The following is a 20116-nucleotide window of genomic DNA, read 5'->3' on the forward strand; positions in this document are numbered from 1 at the left end:
ACTAGGTTCTCAGTGAAACCTATCAAGCTGACCATTTAACTAAGTTTTCCACTTGCTTAAATTAGTGAATCATGTACGAAATAGACATCTGCTTTTATTACTCTGCAAATTATCGACTAGCAATTTCTGTAAAACCACGAATGGTCAACTCAAGGAGATTTCACTGTAATATGATTTTAAAATAATAAATAAATAAATGATAGATGTGTAATTACATTTATTTGTACAAATAAATTAATTATTACAAATAAGCATTCACTTTAGTTAATACTACCAATCTGGAAAGCATAGAATTGTATGACATGCTGAGAAAACAGAATATTTGTCATATCTGATTGAGGTTATAGTGTTCCCCAAGTATAATTAATATCGGGACAATTACGGCAAAGTAGAACTAAGACTTTAAACTGTCGCTAGAATTTACACGAAGAGTCTCGTTTTCAACAATGTATGAAGAAAACCAAAAATACAATTTTCATTTCTTTCACGCCAGAAAAGATTTAGTACCTTTCAATGATTCTTACGTTTCATAAAATATGAAATTATCTACTAACTAGCACCACTGATTTTCGAATAGGGATCTTGGACCATGAGGAAAAAATAATCTTCTTACGGACAACCAATGCAAGCGATACGACCTTTGTTACTGATAAGAATAAATTAAAGGTTGTTTTGCCCTAATATATGGGCTATACTGATATCAAGATAAATAAAATAACAAAATATTACGTAATTGATGGAAATGAATAAAAGATAACAGCATGCCCAGAGGTCTCTCACATGTACACAGGGAACAAGACAATGCATAGTGTGAGCATAACGGCGAATGGGCCTGCTTCTCCAACACGAAGTAGTAAACAAAAGGGACTAGACAGTATATGTCAGTCAGAGAGCAGCTAACAGTGTTCGAATTAACAGGAGAAAATCCCCGGCTCGTGTTATAGAAATAGCATCCTTACCAGTGATACTTATTTCACCGTCTCGTGAAGAATATTATTGCAATGTTACATTATAAAACTGAAAATTAAATTTCGTAAGAATTAAAAACAAAAGAGTATTAATTTTTTGTAGTTTGCCTAACCTTTCACCTTTCTCTTTATTAACTTCCCGGAGAGTCATTCCCGTACCAGACTTCAGAAAATTGCTGAGCGTAATGCAACGTAAAACTTGTCTAAATAAATCACAGTTGCTATGCATGTTATCGCAAACTAAAACAAGTTTTGCGTTGTGTTGACGCAAATCTTTAAGGAACGGGACTTCCGAAAAATGTTCACAAGTATATAGGAAAAATTTACTCATTATTTCGAATCAGAATACATTCTTCTTTTATGGAATCTTTGTATGTTCATTTCTCTAAAATCCCAAGAACGAACGTATCATGTCAGAGATAACCACATTACTTGAATTCCGAAAAGTTAAGAAAATTTTCAATATTCGCTGGGCACCGATGTCTTGTGCTACGGTTAAAGCCGTGATATCGTGTTATCGATCTTTACTTGAATATTTCTGTAAATAGAAGAGTGACGAACACTGTTCGAGTAGCAGAGTGATATATTAAGGTTCCTATGAAAGAATGAAGTCGTGGAACTTGTGATGGAATTAGTTTTCCTCAGAAACTTTGGAAACCATTAAGCAACTTTCCCCCATATCTGCAGTTAAGGAAATCTGATGTCAACGGTTCATCTTCTGAAATTAATGTTTGGATTAACATTTTGTCTCCAATGAAAGAACCCATAAACTTATCTCCGAGCGGTTGAAAATGAGTATTTAATGAAAAATTATATCTAAAAAATAAGAAATTGATAAATCTGCTCCAAAAGACAAGGAATCGTTTAGTGCTTTTAGATTCAAATTTATGTAGGGACTAGTATATAACATAAAACCACGATATTCAAACTCATTCCTAAAATATTCACACTCATTTCTGAAAGCTTCTGAGATACTAATCAAAGTGCACTGGCTAAAAGAAAAAAAATCTTCGGAGATGATGAGAACAAACTACAAATACGTTAATTTTCAATCAATTCTCTCGTGTGCACACTTCTTAAAGAATTTCGTCACTTCAAGGAATTAAAACAATGAAGAACACAACCATTCCCTCAAAGAACTCATCCAAAGATTGAAAGTGGTTCCTGTGTCATCAGCGAGTGCGAGCGCGGATTTGTTATAAACAATATACTCACTGAATTACATAATAGAATGGAAATGGGAACTTGCCTTCTGTAGTTTTATAAGTGTAAATGGATCATATTTGAAGGTTCTGACGCAGAAAAACTAGCAGTTGAATAGATAAGTGGCCATCATTCATCACTAGAAGCTCCACACAGGAAAGAAACCAAAGAAATATTATCTCATTTAGATCTCATCAGAATTATAGTATTTCTGGTAAGATTTTTCAGGTTTGTATTTTCATGTTCTTGTTTGCATTTTCGCAGAAATTAAAGAAACTATATAGCAGGCTTATTACAGTTCTGTGCTATTAATTTATTAATAACAAATGTAGAAACATTCTTAGGCATTGCATTTATACACACACGATCATGTACTTCCTGTCATCAGACAAACATCCGTTTCTCTCTCTTTCTTTATATACATATATGCGGGTCTGTTCGTATAAGATATTAATTGGCTATACGGACAATATACAAAAACATTTATCCCTCGTCTGAAAGTTTAATTTGGCATGTTACAACATGGCTCGGAGACATCTGGATGACATTACACGGGAAAGAATCATCGTGAAACTGGCAGAACGACGAGTGATGAGTATAGCTCAGGAGTTTAATATTGTACAAAGTATTTCTTCACGTGCGTGAGGAGCGTTCCCAACCAGAGGCAATGCTGTGGCAGCTTATTACGGTCAACTACAGCAGAGGATCAGTTACATTGTGAAACAGACAAGAAGGGAGCGATGTCAGACAGCGGGTGCAACTGAAAACACTTCTAAGAGTGCTCCAAGTCGTTCAATCTTATGGTCCACAATGGCACGTCAACTGCATGGGCGTGATATCTTTGTCCGACAGCCATTATGTGCATTCCGCTGACACCCGCACATTGGCGGCATCGTTTGCGATGTGCCAAGAACATCCAAGACTGAACAGAAAAGTAAGGTTGCGTTCTCTTCTCCGATGAGAGCAGATCCAGTCTGAGTAGTTCTGGACGTACACTTATTTAGAGAAAGATGGGAGCACGCAATGAAGCCAGGAACATTGTAGAACATTATTATTTTGTTGGCCCGGTGTTCTTGCATCGGGATGCGTAATGTTGCATAGGAATACAGACCTCCCAATTTTGACTGCGGTACACTCATCAGTCAACGTGAGACACTGTACTCCTCCACGCGCGTCTTTTCAGAGATGTAGTTGGCCCCAACTCCTTCTTTATGGATGATAATGCGCAACCACATCCAACAGCGAAGGTAGCGGAGCTCTTGAAACGAGAGAATATTAAAATGAATGGACTTGTCTGCTTGTTTCCCCAATTTGAATTCCATTCAACACGTTTGGATGTTATGAAGAGGCGTCTTGCAGCATATCCAGCACCATCTAACAGGTATCAACAGCGTTGATGGAGTAATGGAACTGAATACCACAACAACTCATTACTAACTTTCTGAGCACCATAGGATCATATTGCAGAGTATGCATCGCTGTCCGTAGAGATCATACATCTTTTAAGGACCATTTCATTCCTTCTGTAATGTCAGAGGGAAAGGGGGCATCATGGGTCGCAGTGCTTTCAGTTTAAGTTACTGCCTCTAAATAAAAGTGTCATTTTTGTTGTTTTAATCATGTGATTCTTTCTTCTGTTCCTGAATCATACTGTACCACTGCTTTCTATATATGGTTCAAGTTTCACTAATCTACGCCACATGGTTCAAGTTTCACTAATCCACGCCACTTGGGAGCGACGCAGTTTGCGCAACTTACTTTCGTCATAAGTTTTGCACACCAGTACATCTATAAATATATATATATATATATATATATATATATATATATATATATATATATATATATATATGGGGAGTCAAAAGTTCCTTAGAGCCCCTTATGAAATGAAAACAAGTGTAGATAGCCGGAATTTGTAGTTGTAGGGACACATTAGGCCGAGAGGGAAATTTTATGGTGAGTGTCAGGTGAACGGCCGCCATCTTGCTGAACACCATTTTGGGTGTCGCTCAAAAACTTTAAACGAGAAAGGGGTTATGTAATATATGAAACAGAGCTCGAATTTTAAGAGAAACTCAATGGTGTAGATTTAACATAATTGTAATGATTTTGAAGTTATAAGCACATGAAACTCGAGTTTATCTCTTATTTCCAGGTGCTGAACCAAGCCATTAGCCAAAGCTGACAGCATCGAGTTCGTCACGATGTGGGGTGGTAGAAGTGTCCGTGCTGTATACCTCGTGATTTCAATGAAAGGCATCCTCAACATGCTCCCGTTTTGCACGTTGCAGTGGCAGTTACTGACAAGTTCGAAGAAACAGGTACTATCGAGGACAGACTACGATTAGGTAGGCTCAGAACTGGCAATGTCAAAGGCACAGCTACAACAGTGCTCGCTTCGTTTGTTAAGTCTCGACAGCCCTGCACACGCCGATTATCATCGGAATGCCACATCAGCTAAACCTCCACTTGCAGGGTATTACAGACATAACTAAAATACTTACAAGCCGCAGCTGCAACAATATCTTTCTTCTAGATAACTCACATCGGAGAGTATAAATTTATGAGAGGATAGTGGAACAATTGCGGCAGGATCCTAATTTTACATACCGATGATGCAAATCACAATTGAATGCTGAAAATAAGAAAACTGCGAAGCTTCGATTAGCGTTCTGTCTGTTCGTCTACCTCTCGAAATTTGCTTCTAATTTTCTCTCACAGTTTCGCTTCCCGATCTGTGTGGTCGTATCCTCAATTTCTACACAACGTTCAACTCACGTTCTTCATATTTGTTTGCCTCAATTTCTATACATAACAACGATGTATATACTATTTTTATTTAATATTTCTTTAGCTCACGAATAAGTTACCAGTTTTGCCACCCTTGAATACACGTATTTTGTCCTTGATGTTCAAACGGTTTATTCCTCATTTGTTGTCTTTTGGTCCGCTTTCTGAAGCCCAATGTCTAATGTTGAAACCAATCAGTATGACATGTTTCGAAACTCATTATAAAGTACAAAGCTGTCTAGTCTTCTCTACTCCTGATAGTTAGCAACACATAATTATTGTCTTTTATATCATGTTTAGCAGTACCAAAGGACACCACATGCAATAACCAAACCAAGTGTTTTTTTTTTTTTTACAACATAATGTTATTCACAGTTTGCAACACTGTCACCTCCGTGTCACTGACGTTTCATGTACTCGTTGCACTAATTGTATACACAGAACTTTGTTACAATATATTATCACTATTGTGTCCTGGTTTTGAATTGTATTTACCATTTTCGAAAGTTGACAGTGCGTCACAATGGGCAACACTGTATTATCGAAAAGAGCGCCACTGTCACGGAAACGATAGAGAAATCTTAATCATTTTGGGTTAACGAATTTTCCAGCTGTGTTAACATGTTGTCGGGACTCTATATATATTACGTGAATACAATATTGACTTAGATGATCAAATCAAATACAGTTCCTAAAAAACTTTCTGCAAGAGCTTCGGAAAAATATTTTCTCCTAACCATTAGAAATTGTGATAATTTACATAATTTCATTCTTATTTCTCGTACGAGACGCCTCGAAACATTCACAGTTTACTTCCAGATAGCACATCCAGAAAACACTTCACTAAAATAATTTTAAGCTACGAATAAAATCTTAGCTCCCGATTGAAGTTGAAAAGTAACTTACATTCGCATGACCGCCTATATTACAGTTACAGTCCATCATAAGTTCATATTCAGTGCCCTTTAAAGTCAGGGTGTAGTATCTGCATATGTCTACGCAAATTAGACTTTCGATTGAATGTACTGCCACATTTTTCACACGTAAATGGTCTATCATTGGAATGAATAGCTTTATGCACTTTCATAGCCCAACTACTTCTATGTCGACTTCCGCAAATTTCGCAGATGTATGGCCGTTCTCCTGTGTGCGACCGTCGATGAAAAGTTAAACCAGAAGGATCAGTAAAGCTGTCACCACAGAATTCACAACGATATGGTTTTCGGCCCGTATGAATGTTAAGATGTCTTTCTAACTGCACCTTTTGGGAAAAACACTTTTTACAAAATTCACACTGAAAATTTCTTTGTCCAGTATGTATCACAATATGAGTAACAAGATCTCCTTTGGAATTAAAGGTTTTCTTGCACGTATCACATGTTACTTTCGATAAATTATGTCGTTTCTTGTGCGTTTGCCATTGCGTTTTAGAATGAAACATTTGATTACACACATGACATTGGTATGTACTACCCTCTTCCGTGTCGTGTGTTTTTATATGATTACGGAGGTTGTTTTCATACAAAAACGCCTTCTGACAGATGATGCAAACATAGGTTTTGTCTCCAGGATGAGTTTCCGCATGACGAATCAAATTAGCTTTTTTCCCAAATCCTTTCTTACATATCTCACACACGAACAAAGAATCCGGACTGTGAAGACGCAAGTGCTCAACCAAAGCTTGTTGAGTACAAAACGTTTTAGCACAAATATGGCATGATCGTTTCGTAGGAGAACCATCATTTACAGATTTCGCTTCCTTCTTTGGTCGCTTTCTTTTATGACGGCATGTATCTGAGTTCAGATGATCAAGATACATTTGCACAATGAAGAAACCTTCATTACAGGTAGGACACAGTAATTCTGATTTGTCTTCGTTTAATACGTTTAAAGATGGAGCCCTGGAAAGGTAAAAGCAATATTAGGGTACAAAGGATCGTGTATTTTGATAGATCATAATACTGTACTTCAAACAAAGAACTTGTTTAGTCATTAGCAGAATGTAATAAAATAAATATATGAAGTGTTCACATACGTTCATATCTGCTTATATCTCTCTGTTTTTTTAACTTACAATGGTCGAATTTTCAGTGCGTCAAAAGACACTGCAATGTAGTTTGTATCATATGTGGTATTTTATTTAGTTATTTCCCTTAGGCCAGTTTATGTCAAAGAAATATAACTCAAATTTATCTGATTTCTAATTGACATTTTCCCTTTATTTCTACACTCTCATGATCCTTAAGTTTATTTAAACATTACTTTAAATAGCAAAATGGAATCTTAATTATTTGTACGAAGATTATGTTCAGTACGATATCGGAGGAATAGACGGAATAATAAATCAATAGGGGATATCTTAATAACATCCGCCCGTATCGTTAATGAATCACTAATTGTAAACATATTAGTTGGAATTAAAATTGCCATTTTATAGTAGGACAGATAGCGATTTTAGATTTAGGTCTAGATTTTTGAGTTTAGCGCGCTTTCAGCTGCGAGGCTATATGAGACGTGGACCTACTTAACGTGGGATCCAAACCACATGAGTTCCCGCGGAAATCGAACCCGGATTTCTCGCCCACGGTGCCTATGCTATCCACATAGCCACGAGGGAGCTCCGGGAGAAAGCGCTCTACAACGTTTTTTTAATTTTTTTTTTTTTTAATGGTAACATTCTATAAAAGATAAATTTTCAAGAAATTACCACAAGTAATTTTTCAAGAACAATCTTGGACCATGAAGAAAAGAACAATGTTGTTAGGGACAACGGATATAGCAACTGATTAAATATTTGAAACTGGCCAGAGTAAAATTAAAGACAATTTTTATTGTTAAGCAAGAAGATGTATTAGACATCAACCTTGTTTAATATTAATCACAATAATAATGAAACTGAAAAATATCGCAAGTGCTTGTATAATTTTATGGAATTTCAAGAAGGAAATTCCAAGTTTTGGTCGAAAGTATTCAATACTTAAATTGATTATACAATATTGATTATATGATGAAATCAAATACTCAATTTTTGTAGCAGCTTCGAAATTCCTTCTTAAAATCACTAATTTACAACTCAATTCTTACAATAAAAACAATTTCCCCTTGTCTGTTGTAATAATTTATATCACTTAGTATTGATTTCTCGCGAGACGCCCCCAAAAATTAACAATTTACTTCTAGATATCGGCACATGCAGCAAATATTTCACTAGAAGAATATTAAGATTCAAATAGAGACTTAGTCTCGATTGAAGTTGAGAAGTAACTTAAACGCGGATGACACAATGTTTATTACAGTTACGGTCCCTCATATCAATATTAAATTCTCCCTCAGTCCCCTTTGGAGTCAGGGTATAATACTTGCATATGTCTACGTAAATGAGACTTTCGTTTAAAAGTATTGTCACATTTTTCACATGTAAATGGTCTATCACTGGAATGAATAGATTTGTACACTTTCATAGCCCAACAGCTTCTATGTCGACTTCCACATATTTCACAGACATATGGACGCTCTCCCGTGTGCGACCGTCGATGAAAAGTTAAACTAGAAGGATCAGCAAAACTTCTGTCACAGAATTCACAACGAAATGGTTTTTGTTCCATGTGAATATTTAAATGTAGCTCTAACTGCCTCTTTTACGAAAAACACTTCTTGCGTATTTCACAATGAAAATCTTTTTGTCCTGTATGTTTCACAATATGATTAGCAAAATTTCCTTTGCAATTAAATGTTTTCTTACAAATATCACATATTACTACTGTCAAATTATGATGTTTCCTATGTATTTGCAACTGCGTTTAGGAATCAAACATTCGATTGCACACATGACATTCGTATGTAGTAGCGTCGTGTTCCTTTCTATGACTACGAAGATTGTTTTTATACCAAAATGTTTTTTGGCAGATCGTACAAATGTGACTTTTGTCTCCAGGATGTATTTCTACATGGCGAATCAAATTGGCCTTTTTCGTAAATCCCTTCTTACATATTTCACAGACGAACAAAGAATCCCGATTGTGAAGACGCAAGTGTTGAACCAATCCTTGTTCAGTAGAAAATGTTTTAGCACAAATGTACCACGATCCTTTTGTAGAAAAATCACCATTAACAGATTTCACTAATTTTGCTTCTTTCTTTGATCGCTCTTTTTTACGACATATATCTGAATTCAGACGATCCTGATACATTTGCACATTGAAGAAAACTTCATTACAGGCAGGACAAAGTAATTCTGATTTATCTTCCTTTAACATGTTTAAAGATGGTTTCCTGGAAAGGTAAAAGCAGTGTTAGGGTACAAGGGATTGTGCACTTGTTAAAAATTTGAACACACTACTGTTTTTTCAGAATTTTCCGAATAAAAGACACTGTGTCCATACAAAGCCAGGCTTACTGGACTCGTTTTGAAAATGAACAACGCTGTTCATATAAGGACACCAACGGTCTTGTTGACATCGGGATAAATTTATTGAGGAAAGCTGCTTGACATATAACTAATGAACAGACAACTAACATCACGCTTTGTTTGATGATGCATCGTTTCAACGACACCTAATGCTGTGCGTCCGAACCGTTATCAGTAGTTATCTCTTTACTTCAACGGACAGTTGTGTATGCGCTATTCAGTCATGTCGTAATATGAGCAAAACTGGATGCAAATCTGTGAAATGCGATTTTATCCTTTTCATTCGTGTGAACCAGTTGAATTGTTTGAAACACATGTAAGTGCTATAAAATGCGGAAGAGAAACTGTTAAGTAAGAGTCGAAGCGCATGTTCAAGTGGTTATTTTGAGGGAAAAAAAAAAGTAATTCTCTGTGAAAAATTGTCAGTAGCGGAGCGGTACGTCGGACTCTTGAAAGATATTTACAAAGTGATGTAAATATTACACGGCCATTCCATGCAAAAGTAAACCTTGTAGTGAAATATTCATGTTGTTGGTATTGAACTGAAAATATGCCTTAAGTTAGCGAAGAATGTGTCGCATTGAGTGAAAAATAAATAAACGCAATTAAAATTTATTTTGTCCAATTTTGGCAGTTTGAATTTACTGAACTGCCTGTGCATTGCCGGGAAATATTTCAGGCGTTTGTTGGCAACACTTATTTATCCATGTTACTGACTTTGAGAAAGCAACGCTTGGAGGGAAAATGTCATTGTCTTCTGGGTGTATGATGCAGTGTTCGGCAGTGGATTATCACTTCTGATTCTCCTAGAAATAGCTCAGCACTTAAAAGTGTTTTGGATGTCCCGTCCGTAAGAAAAAAGGTAAAGAAGTTCTTTTTATGTTCTGTAGAATAATAATAACGTTCTGAAAATACATATGTAAAGGAAGAAATGTAATTTCAATTTAATTTCAAAATGTGATCAACAAGTGAATCATATTTAACAAATAAACAAATTAAGAAAATGTGTCCCGTCCGTAAGAAGTACTCGATACAGTTACTATTTGTTGTCATCACTGAAAGGGGGGCTACAATCCTCAGCAATGAAACTATACAAAAGGTTCAAGATTTCTACAGCCGTGACGACATAAGTAGGCAAGCTCCTGGAAAGCGCGATTTCAAGAGCGTTAAAACTGATAATGGAAAAATTAAAAAGAAACAAGAGACATCGTTTAATGACAGTAAAAGAAACATTTGCTTTGTTTCGTACAGAGTATCCTGAAATTAAAGTAAAGAAAAGTAAGTTCTACGAATTGAGACCAACACACATTATGCTTAGTTCTAATATGCCACATAATGTTTGTGTCTGTAAGCTTCACGCGAACTTCAATTTCATTGTGAGTGAACTGGTCAAGGCAATACATGGTTTTCCTAAAACCGCCAAAGATCTTAAAGGCCTTTGCTGTGATGTGACCAACGAAAAACTGCCAGCTTTGTACAACAGATCTTTCAGCTTCCGTTGGTAGTGATTATGATTTAAGTGAAGAATTTTTTTGGAAGCAGTGGGTTGATGTGAACGGACACCCAACTCGTTGTACTGTCCATGGGACTGTTTCAGATGCAGTAAATGTGATACGAGAAAGCTTGTTAAAATTTAAGACTCACTGCTTTGTTAAGATGACCCAAGAATCTTACTTTCAAATGAAAAAAGAGAACTTGAAGTGTGGTGAAGTTGTTCTGCAAGTATATTTTGCAGAAAATTATTCCTATGTGCCACAAGACGAAATACAGAGTGCACACTGGAACCAAACTCAAGTCACTATTTTTCCTGGTGTGGCCTGGATGAAGAATTCAAAGCAGTGCTATGCGATTATTAGTAACAATACGAGCCATGGTAAGTCCTGTGTGTGGGTCTTCTTGAAAACTTTAATTACTGACTTAAAGGAAAAACACAAAATTGAGCATATGAATGTTTTCTCAGATGGCTGTGCCAAAGAGTTCAAAAATAAATTACCCTGGCAAACATGTGTATGATAAAAAATGACTTTGGGGTGAGTGGTGAGTGGAACTTTTTTGCAACTTCTCACGGGAAAGAAGCCGTGGACGGTGTAGGAGGCACATTCAAGAGAATGGTGTGGGAAAAGGTTAAGTCTCGACAGATGGAGTTTTCTACAGCAAGGGATTTTTTCAAATGCTGCACTGAGCTTTGTACGCCCGACGGAATTCAGTTATTCTTCGTTGGTGAAGAAATTGTGAGTGAACTAGAGAAAAGGTGGACCCGCATTTGTTCTATGCCGCAAGTTCAGTCTCGACATTATTTTCACCCTGTTGATGAGCGTCAGATTGAAACCGGAAGAACTGTTCAATCTGAGACAAGTTGTTACGAAGTGTGGAAGCACGCTGAGCTAGAATCTTCAGATTTAGATCCAAGTGAAGAGATTGAAGACCGTCCGAAAGGAGCGCGAGTGAAATTCAGTGATATTTACTCGGATTCCGAATAATAATGTGATAACTCCTAATAAGTTAAGCAGAGTGACATTAAAAGTAGCTAAATTGGTTAGTGTTCGAAGAAATTACACACACACACACACACACACACACACACAAACAATTGTTGTCACTTAAGGTGGTGTTGAGAAGAATGATGTTATTGAATTTTTGTACGTGATTCCGAGTTTGCTAAATATTTTAAAATGTGAATTCAACTTTTACATCCAAGTGAAAAAATCTGTGAAGTTACAAGTCTCATCCAATCTTCTTGTCTTAATATCGTAGGTCACACGGAATATTTGTAGTTTTCTAGTACCGGTAACACTGCAAATTTAAAAGAGTAATATGCTATGTACTTGTTACATGTAGTTGTGTTAATTTTTAAAAGAGTTCAATTGCATAATTCCTTTCTGTTTCTCGAATCTGTGAACATTATGTCTAGTTTTAGTTCTTTTGTGGGTAATAACTCAGTTCAGACAGTAAATAGTGTTTCAAGAAGCCCTTTTTAGCAATTATTTTTTTGTCCCGTCCGTAAGAAAATTCTTGGTCCCGTCCGTAAGATTACTAATTCTTTTTTTATTGAGTAAAATATAAATTTTCTCAGGTGAAATGTGAGGCAACATGTAGGTAAATAGTTTAAACCAAACAGGAAAAAAAAATAAATAAATAAGTTTGCTAAAATTTTGCAATTCGCAGAAAATGACGCTCAAGTTGACGTCTACAACATGTGTCCAAAAAATGTCCCGTCCGTAAGTTTAGTTACTGATCATCATAAAGACGGTAAAATCGATTTCTGTTATTAAAAAATAAGGTTAGATAAAAAGAGCCCAGCTACCAATCTTAAGATATATAAACAATCCTGTATATTTTTTTTAGAATTTTGTTGTTTTGTTACAATCGTGAGCTAAAATGTCTCGTCCGTAAGAATGGAATGGCCGTACACAGAAACGCAACGCACTGGTCATCCAAAAATAATACCTTTTAAGAACAAGTTCAATAGAAAAATAAGCAAACAGAATAGACGTTAATCGCTCCAGAAGAACCAATAAAACTAGGGAAGAGTCATTTCCATTCGGTATCAAATAGGATGGTGGCCCAGCACCTTCAGATCTATAGCTGGGAACATTAAAATATATATATATATATATTCCTGAGCCGAAACAATAAAATAACAATTGGAACAATGAACAATGGCAGAGGGCACTCTGGACTGACAAATCTAAATTCCAACTTTTCACTTTCAAATGATAGAAGTTAGTGCATCGTTGTCCAGAAGAGTGTTTTTATCCCGACCGTGTAATACCTACAGCAAGGAACGGAGTAGGTACCGTCACTGTTTGGGGATGCTTTACAAACTACGAAGTTGATAATTTAGTTCGAATTAATGGAATAGTGGACAAAAACATGTTTCACAACGTTTAAGTGAGGCATGGAATTCCATGCATTAGGAACGCGGATTTGGGGCACTAATTTTGTACTACAAAAGAGTATCACCCCAAACATTCTTCCAAGCTATGAAGTAATTATCTCCAATGCAAAGAAGACGCTTACATCACTAACAAATGGAGTAGTCCCCACAGTCACCGGATTTATTACTCATTGAGTTCTTGTAAGATGAACTTGGCACGACAGTTCGTACATAGATGTCAACGAATACTTAAGGTCTCTGAAAGGCTCTTCAGAGCTACTGTATTTACATAGCTTCGCAAAAGTTGGATAAATTAACCAAACAAATGCCTGAAATTTGTAAAGCTCTTATCAAGGCTAAGAGTCGACATTTTATTGGACGCAAACATACTCAATAAACTTCTCAGGGGAAACAAGATCATTTATTTTAATTTCTTTACATAAGCAATGATGTTTATTTTACAGAACAAATTCAACAAACTGGGTTTTGTAAGGATACACGTCTTTTCTCCTGACAATTCTGAAAAATCAGTAGTGTGCTCAGACTTGACAATGACTATATATATAGTAAAACCTGTAAACTTGGCCACCTCTCTCAGTTGGCCATCTGTCCATCTTGGAACTTGGTCGCATTGAACCAACATTATTCCTATGCTGTTAATATTAAATTTACCTCTGTACGGTGGATATCTGAACAATTGGCAGTATACGCAATCTCCTTAATTTATTACAAACCCTAGCAGAACATCTGTCACTGCTGTTATGCTTTGGAAATTCGATCAATCCAAAGGGAAAAGAAAAATTTTTCTATTGAAAATAACTTCACAGGAGAAAGGATACAGAAGGTAATTGTACTTGTCATTATTCCTTATGTCTATTATCGGTGAGTGTGCAAACAGAAAGGCGCCATCCATAAACCCTCCCTTTCATATTTTACATTAGTTCAGTCTGCAAGAATTTTTTGAGCTATTGATTTACTTTGTTTTCGTCACGTTTTCGAAATCTTTCCACCTTGGTGAACTTGTAGAAAAGTTTAAACAAATGACATTCGGATTCATGTTGCATGTGTTAAAAAAACTTCTAACTGGTTGATGCTCAAAGTCCAAGAGCAGAGTGAATCTGTTTACGAACCCAGAACTAAGGACTCATAGGGGTTGGACGACATGGATATTCCATTTTCTCCCAACTGAAATTTGCATCTATTATCACAAGAGAAAGAAAGAAAGAAAGATAATAATAATAAAAATGTACCGTAGTGTTTTCTAGGTAATTAGCATGTTCGAATTAGCTTGGTTGGTTGGTTGGAAGGTTAATGTCTATCTTTTTAGCCATATAGTCACCTAAGACATATTATTCATACAATAGGTATAGGTATACTTCTTACAAACTAATACATAGGTAATATTTTAGTTACTGCATTAGAAATGCTTAATGTTACAATCTTATTGCTTCACAATATGTACATTTATTTACCCTAAGTTAGCCATTTCTCAATGAAACCGATGGTGGCCAACAGACAGGTTTCATTTTATATATATATATATATATATATATATATATGTGTGTGTGTGTGAGTGCTATATTCCAAACACAAAATTTTTTTTACCCAATACAAGTATAAATAAGAAATATACAAAACGTTTACGTAGTTTCAAAACATTCCCTTACTCTTTTATTATTTTTATTTCTATCTATCTTGGGATGTGCAAAAATATAATGCATTTACATCCAGTTTAGTCTTTTAATTCTCTGCCTTAGGATAGTTTCTGATAAGAAAAGGTAATAACTTTTAATTGAGTGATCCTTTTGATTGATGTTTTCAAGTGATTTCTATATTCCCCATAAATACTTAAATACATACATCACTTTCCTGGGCTAACTCAGGAATCAATTCCTAACGTGAAACGATACAAGGGGTTGTCATTTGAAACATAAGCATGTAGCTAAAATGCACTTCCCCTAATAGCAAAATGCAATTTTACTTCATAAAAACATGTTTTGTTTCGTACGCTACTGGAGAAATTGACGATGACAAAGCAAGAGCAACAGGGAATATCTTAACATACTACAGAGTCGCTACGACACTAATGATCATACAATTTGAGAACTGAGCGCTCTACTTTTTTTTTTTTTTTTTTTTTTTTTTTTCCTATTGAAAGTGCTTTACGAATAACTCATATACTTGTACAAAAATCAAAATCTTCAGTTTGTCATCTCTCGGATATGTCCTGTAGATTCACGACGAACGAGAAAAGAAACAGGGCGCGACCCATAGACATAATGCTGTCCACCACACACCCACAATGGCTGGTATCAAATGCTACAAAATTCAAAGAATGAAAAATGTGCGATAATGTTGGGACTGGACGCGGGTCTCTGACTCTCCGTGACCATTACGCTTCCTAGTCCTTTCTGACGACAACTGTCAAAGGTTCTCATTAATATATGGTCACCGGTTGTCGAAAGGACAATGGTACGAGTAAACTGTGGTAAGCCAGTAAAAATTGAGTTCTCCATCCAGATCTCACTAAGAACGGGCAGTGTGTAGGTAAAATTCCATATACTTACTTGATACCACGCTCTGGCCATCTTTACCCCGAAGGTTTCCCCAAGGACTCATTTGACAAAGGTGGATGAATTCCTGAACCGCGTATGGACGAGGGAAGAACGGGAGAATAAATTCCTCACAGGGTATCGAGAGGTGGAAAGACGAATTGCTCACTATGCTACCGAGGATGGAGGTAGTTAACGAAACTAATGTAATTTATTTAACGACAGCTTACGAACCCGTTTCTATTTTCTTTCTTTCTTTCTGTTTTCAACCAGGTTGAACCGTTCCTAAGTTAAATCATTCACGATGGATTATAATATTTTTCATTTTTCTTTCTACAGGGTGGCGCACGAAATTATCCACCATTTTCTTTTTAAATAAAAACTTTATTCACAATCAGAACAGAAAGAAATGCACATCACAAGAAAGAGTGTCCTGTGGAGAAATGTTCTAATTCAAAACATGTTCAATGTGGCCGCCATTGTTGACCTGAACTGCATTTAATGGAACACTGAGGTTATATTCACTACTCGACGACACATGTTTTCATCAATTTCACTGCAAGCCTGAACAAGAAGTCGTCTGAGTTCTACCAAATTTTTGGGATGTTTCGGAAAAATCTTTTCCTTCAAATACCCCCACAGAAAGTAATCACATGGGTTAAGATCAGGACTATGAGGTGGTTAAGATTGTCCAGCATGAAACCGGTCTGGAAATCGATCAGAAATAACGCGCATGTGAAAAATTTCGTGTAAGAAATCCAAGACAACATTCGTAATGTGCGGTTTGGCTCCATCTTAAATGAACAACTGCGTGTTGATGGGTAAAGCAGTAGCAAGCAACTGCGGGACAAAGTTATTCCGGAGCATAGTGTCCGCTCACTGTTTACTGTTTCTTCGAAGAAGAATGGCTCAATCAGTCCATGGCTGGAAATTGCAACCCACACTGTAATCCTGGGAGCGTGTTTTTCATGAATCAACCGTTGATTTTCATTGGCCCAAAAACGCATATTTTGTTTGTTGACCACTCCGTCCAAATGGAAATGTGCCTCGTCAGAAAACCAAACTTTGTGAAGGATTCGTTGCTTACCCTCTGCCCATTGCGCGAACACTAATCTCTGTTGCTTGTGATCATTTGTGAGTCGTTGCACAACGGTCATCTTGTATGGATAAAAATGGAGGTCACTCTTCAGAATTCGTTGAACCGAACGTCTTGATACGCCAAGTTGCACTGCTGCCTTTCTTGTCGACTTCCCGAGACTCCTCTGCAATGCAACTCTAACAGCTTCAATATTCTGAGACGAACACACAGGCTTCTGTCGAGGACGCTTCGGCTCCAATATTATTTCTTCCCTCTGAAAGTACTCATACAGTCTGTGGATGGTTTTGTTGGAGGGAACCCATCGAGTATTAAGCCTCTCTTGAAACCGTCTTTGAGCAACAATAACACTTTTTGAATCATGAAACAAAAGCACGATTATTGAGCGCTGCTCTGTGGTCAGTCTGCTCTTGTCAGCTATCTTAAAAACTATCCCTCTAGCGGCGGCAGGATGAGTTAGGTGTCAATTTCTTCTTCAACTGTTTCTCCAAACTGTACTGCTACTGCTGTAAAAGTGTATATTGCGATTTCTTGTGCCCCTGAAACGATATATATATATATATATACATATATATATATATATACATATAAATGGTGGATCATTTCGTGCGCCACCCTGTATTTATTAACTAGCTAAAATGTACGTTCTTGGTACGGGAAGAACAGGTTTATGCCAAATATTTGAAAGGCATATTTGAGTCCCATTTTCCATTCCTTGCGATGGATATTTGAATCGAAATGAATATAAAAAAAAAAAAAAAAAACGCTCGACCCAAGTGTCGACTATATTCAAAAAATCAGTTTCAAATGTGCAGCCATTATTGTTCGTGAAACCTCTTCTACCCTTACGAAACGCACTTCCATCAAAATGTAGGATTAATGATAAATACTTACGTGAAACCACGTTTAAAAATTCATTTTAAACAGTTGAACTGTTTCTGGCGCACTTGTCAATTTATTTTCAAAGAGAGGATCATCCCTATCACGAGAGGATCATGATATCCTCAATTTTCGACGTACTTGTTTCACTTTCCTTCCCCCGTTAGGATACCCATTTTAATGAAAATGACATAATAAAAAGCCCGGCTAAAGTTAGGCGCTAACAATGTTCAAAAATTAATTTCAAATAATTCAGCAGTTTTCCCGTGATGCTGAGAAAGAACGGCAATGTTATCTTAATATATTGAGAAAAACATAGTGATCTCACCCCCTCCCCGCCTCACCTAAGAAAAACGGAATTTTCTAAACCGCTGGCGCTTGGGGCATGTGTCCATTTATTTCTCATAGGTTTCATATACGAAGATTCGTCTTCCAAACCTTAGGAGCACGTGAAATACTCTATTTTGGGGGTATACATTTTATACACCCCCTTTAGGATACGCATTTATGAAAGTGACATGATAAAATCCTAGTTCAAGCCAAATACTACATTAAAAAAAAAAAAATCATTTCAAACGATTCAGTCATTTTCTCGTGATGACGAGACAGACAACGTCCATTTGAATGTGAAACGAGAAATTATAGAAATTTCTCCCTTTTCCCCTTAGAAGTGGAATTTTTGAAAATGCTGGCAAACGTGTCAAATAATTTTTAAAGTTGAGCTTATATATAGACTTCCATTTTCGTAACTTTAGAGGCTGCCGAAACCCTATATTTTTGGCACAAATTTTAAATTATCCTTCCTCCTTAGGATATGCATTTTAATCAAAGTGGTTTGATAAAAACTCTGCTTGAGGTAGGTAATATCCATGTTCAAAAATTCATTTCAAACTGATGAGCCCGTTATATATAGAGACAGACGTTTCAATTACGATAAGAAAACTATATGTATTACACAATATGTAAAATTCTGAACAATTTCGTTATTTGAGCGCTTCAGATAACCTAATATGATCTTGACTGTCGATATTACGAAAAGGTACAGATAGGTGAGAATTCAAGCAGAGCATTCAGAATTTCAACGAATTGTGTGAAGTGTACATTAGAATCTTTCAATCAAAGATTACAGGTTCATATTTAGCAGTGAAAAGTTACTGGTAAACACAGTTAATGAAATATAACAAAAAAAAAAAAAAAAAAAAAAAAAATCCAATGTAGTTGCTGTAGCGATGCAGTTTAGTTACACGATTGACTTAATGCATCACTGCAGAAACAAGGTTTTTATTAAGTGATGTATTTTCGTTTAATGTGAGTCCAATAGTGACTGACTCAACTGTTATGAAATGTGTTATTTTTATGAGAAAGTATAAAAGCATTCGATCCATTAGGTTTGATTTTGCCCACAGCTGTTCTTCTGAAAATATTACTACAAGAAATTTGGACGCTAAATTTAGAATGGGACAGTGTTTCACTAAGTTTTCCAAAAATAAAGGACTTATTATTCAGAACTTTCGTTACTGAAAAACATCAAAATCAACCAAGTGTACCAGTGTCACATGAGCCAACAGAAGAAGAGAGTTAGTATGATATCCTGATGCTTTTTACAAGGCCTATTGTGGGATGATGTATACACGACCAAATGAGTGTGAATATTGTTATGGAGAGAACGACTATCTCCACTGCATATCACTAAGTGTGAGATACTGTGAAACACATAAATCTGCAGTTTCAATTAAGAAAAAAAAAATAAAAAATAATATAGGAACTAGTGGAGCACGTGAAGTTGTACGCCTCAATAACTTAACAATATCCTGAAAACAAACACACAGAAACTACGAAGATGTAAGACAAATTCATTACTTTGTTCACTTGACCACTTGTAAATCAACGATGTCTAACGTAAGTTGTTTCATTGTCTTATCCGGAATATGCTGGAACAGAAATCAACATACTGTCCTCGATAGACACTAAAATATAATTAAATCTAGCATAAAGCAACTTTCGGAGCCAACTATTCAACAAAGAAATGGAGTCTCCCAAGTTCTCTCTTATTTTGCGAGTGGCGAGATTCAATTTAGCAAACTTAGTATAACTAAACTGACACTTACTACAACCCTGAAAAAGTCTGTAGAAAAACTTGCTCCAGATTATCATTTGCATCCATGAAGCACTTTAATGTGTTTCTTCAAATGCACATTTCGCTTAAAGGCAAATCCGCAATAATCACACACAAACGGTCTGACTTCAAAATGAGTCAATCTGTGGTAATTAAGAACACCTTTTCTTTTAAATCGTTTTCCACATTCCTCACATACAAATGGTTTCTCGTTCGAGTGGTTTCTC

General features: G+C 36.2%; 1 protein-coding gene across 15 annotated transcripts in view; it reads right to left on the bottom strand.

Moving 5' to 3' along the window:
• Positions 1 to 20116, bottom strand: part of LOC145680584 (uncharacterized) — a 158999-nt gene that overhangs the window by 88371 nt on the left and 50512 nt on the right. For 2 of the 15 annotated variants that reach the window (XM_081751237.1, XM_081751243.1), the window contains one exon: positions 203 to 6862. The exons of 7 other annotated variants lie outside the window; for them this stretch is intronic. In XM_081751237.1, coding sequence (XP_081607363.1) covers positions 5917 to 6862 — 946 coding nt within the window. In that variant the 3' untranslated portion in view covers positions 203 to 5916. 6 more of the 15 variants (XM_081751242.1, XM_081751244.1, XM_081751240.1 and 3 more) reach the window with 6 other exon arrangements.

This window comes from Thermobia domestica, chromosome 3 (assembly GCF_964235325.1).
Source record: "Thermobia domestica chromosome 3, izTheDome1.hap1.1, whole genome shotgun sequence".
In the NCBI taxonomy this organism is placed as follows: Eukaryota; Metazoa; Arthropoda; class Insecta; order Zygentoma; family Lepismatidae; genus Thermobia; species Thermobia domestica.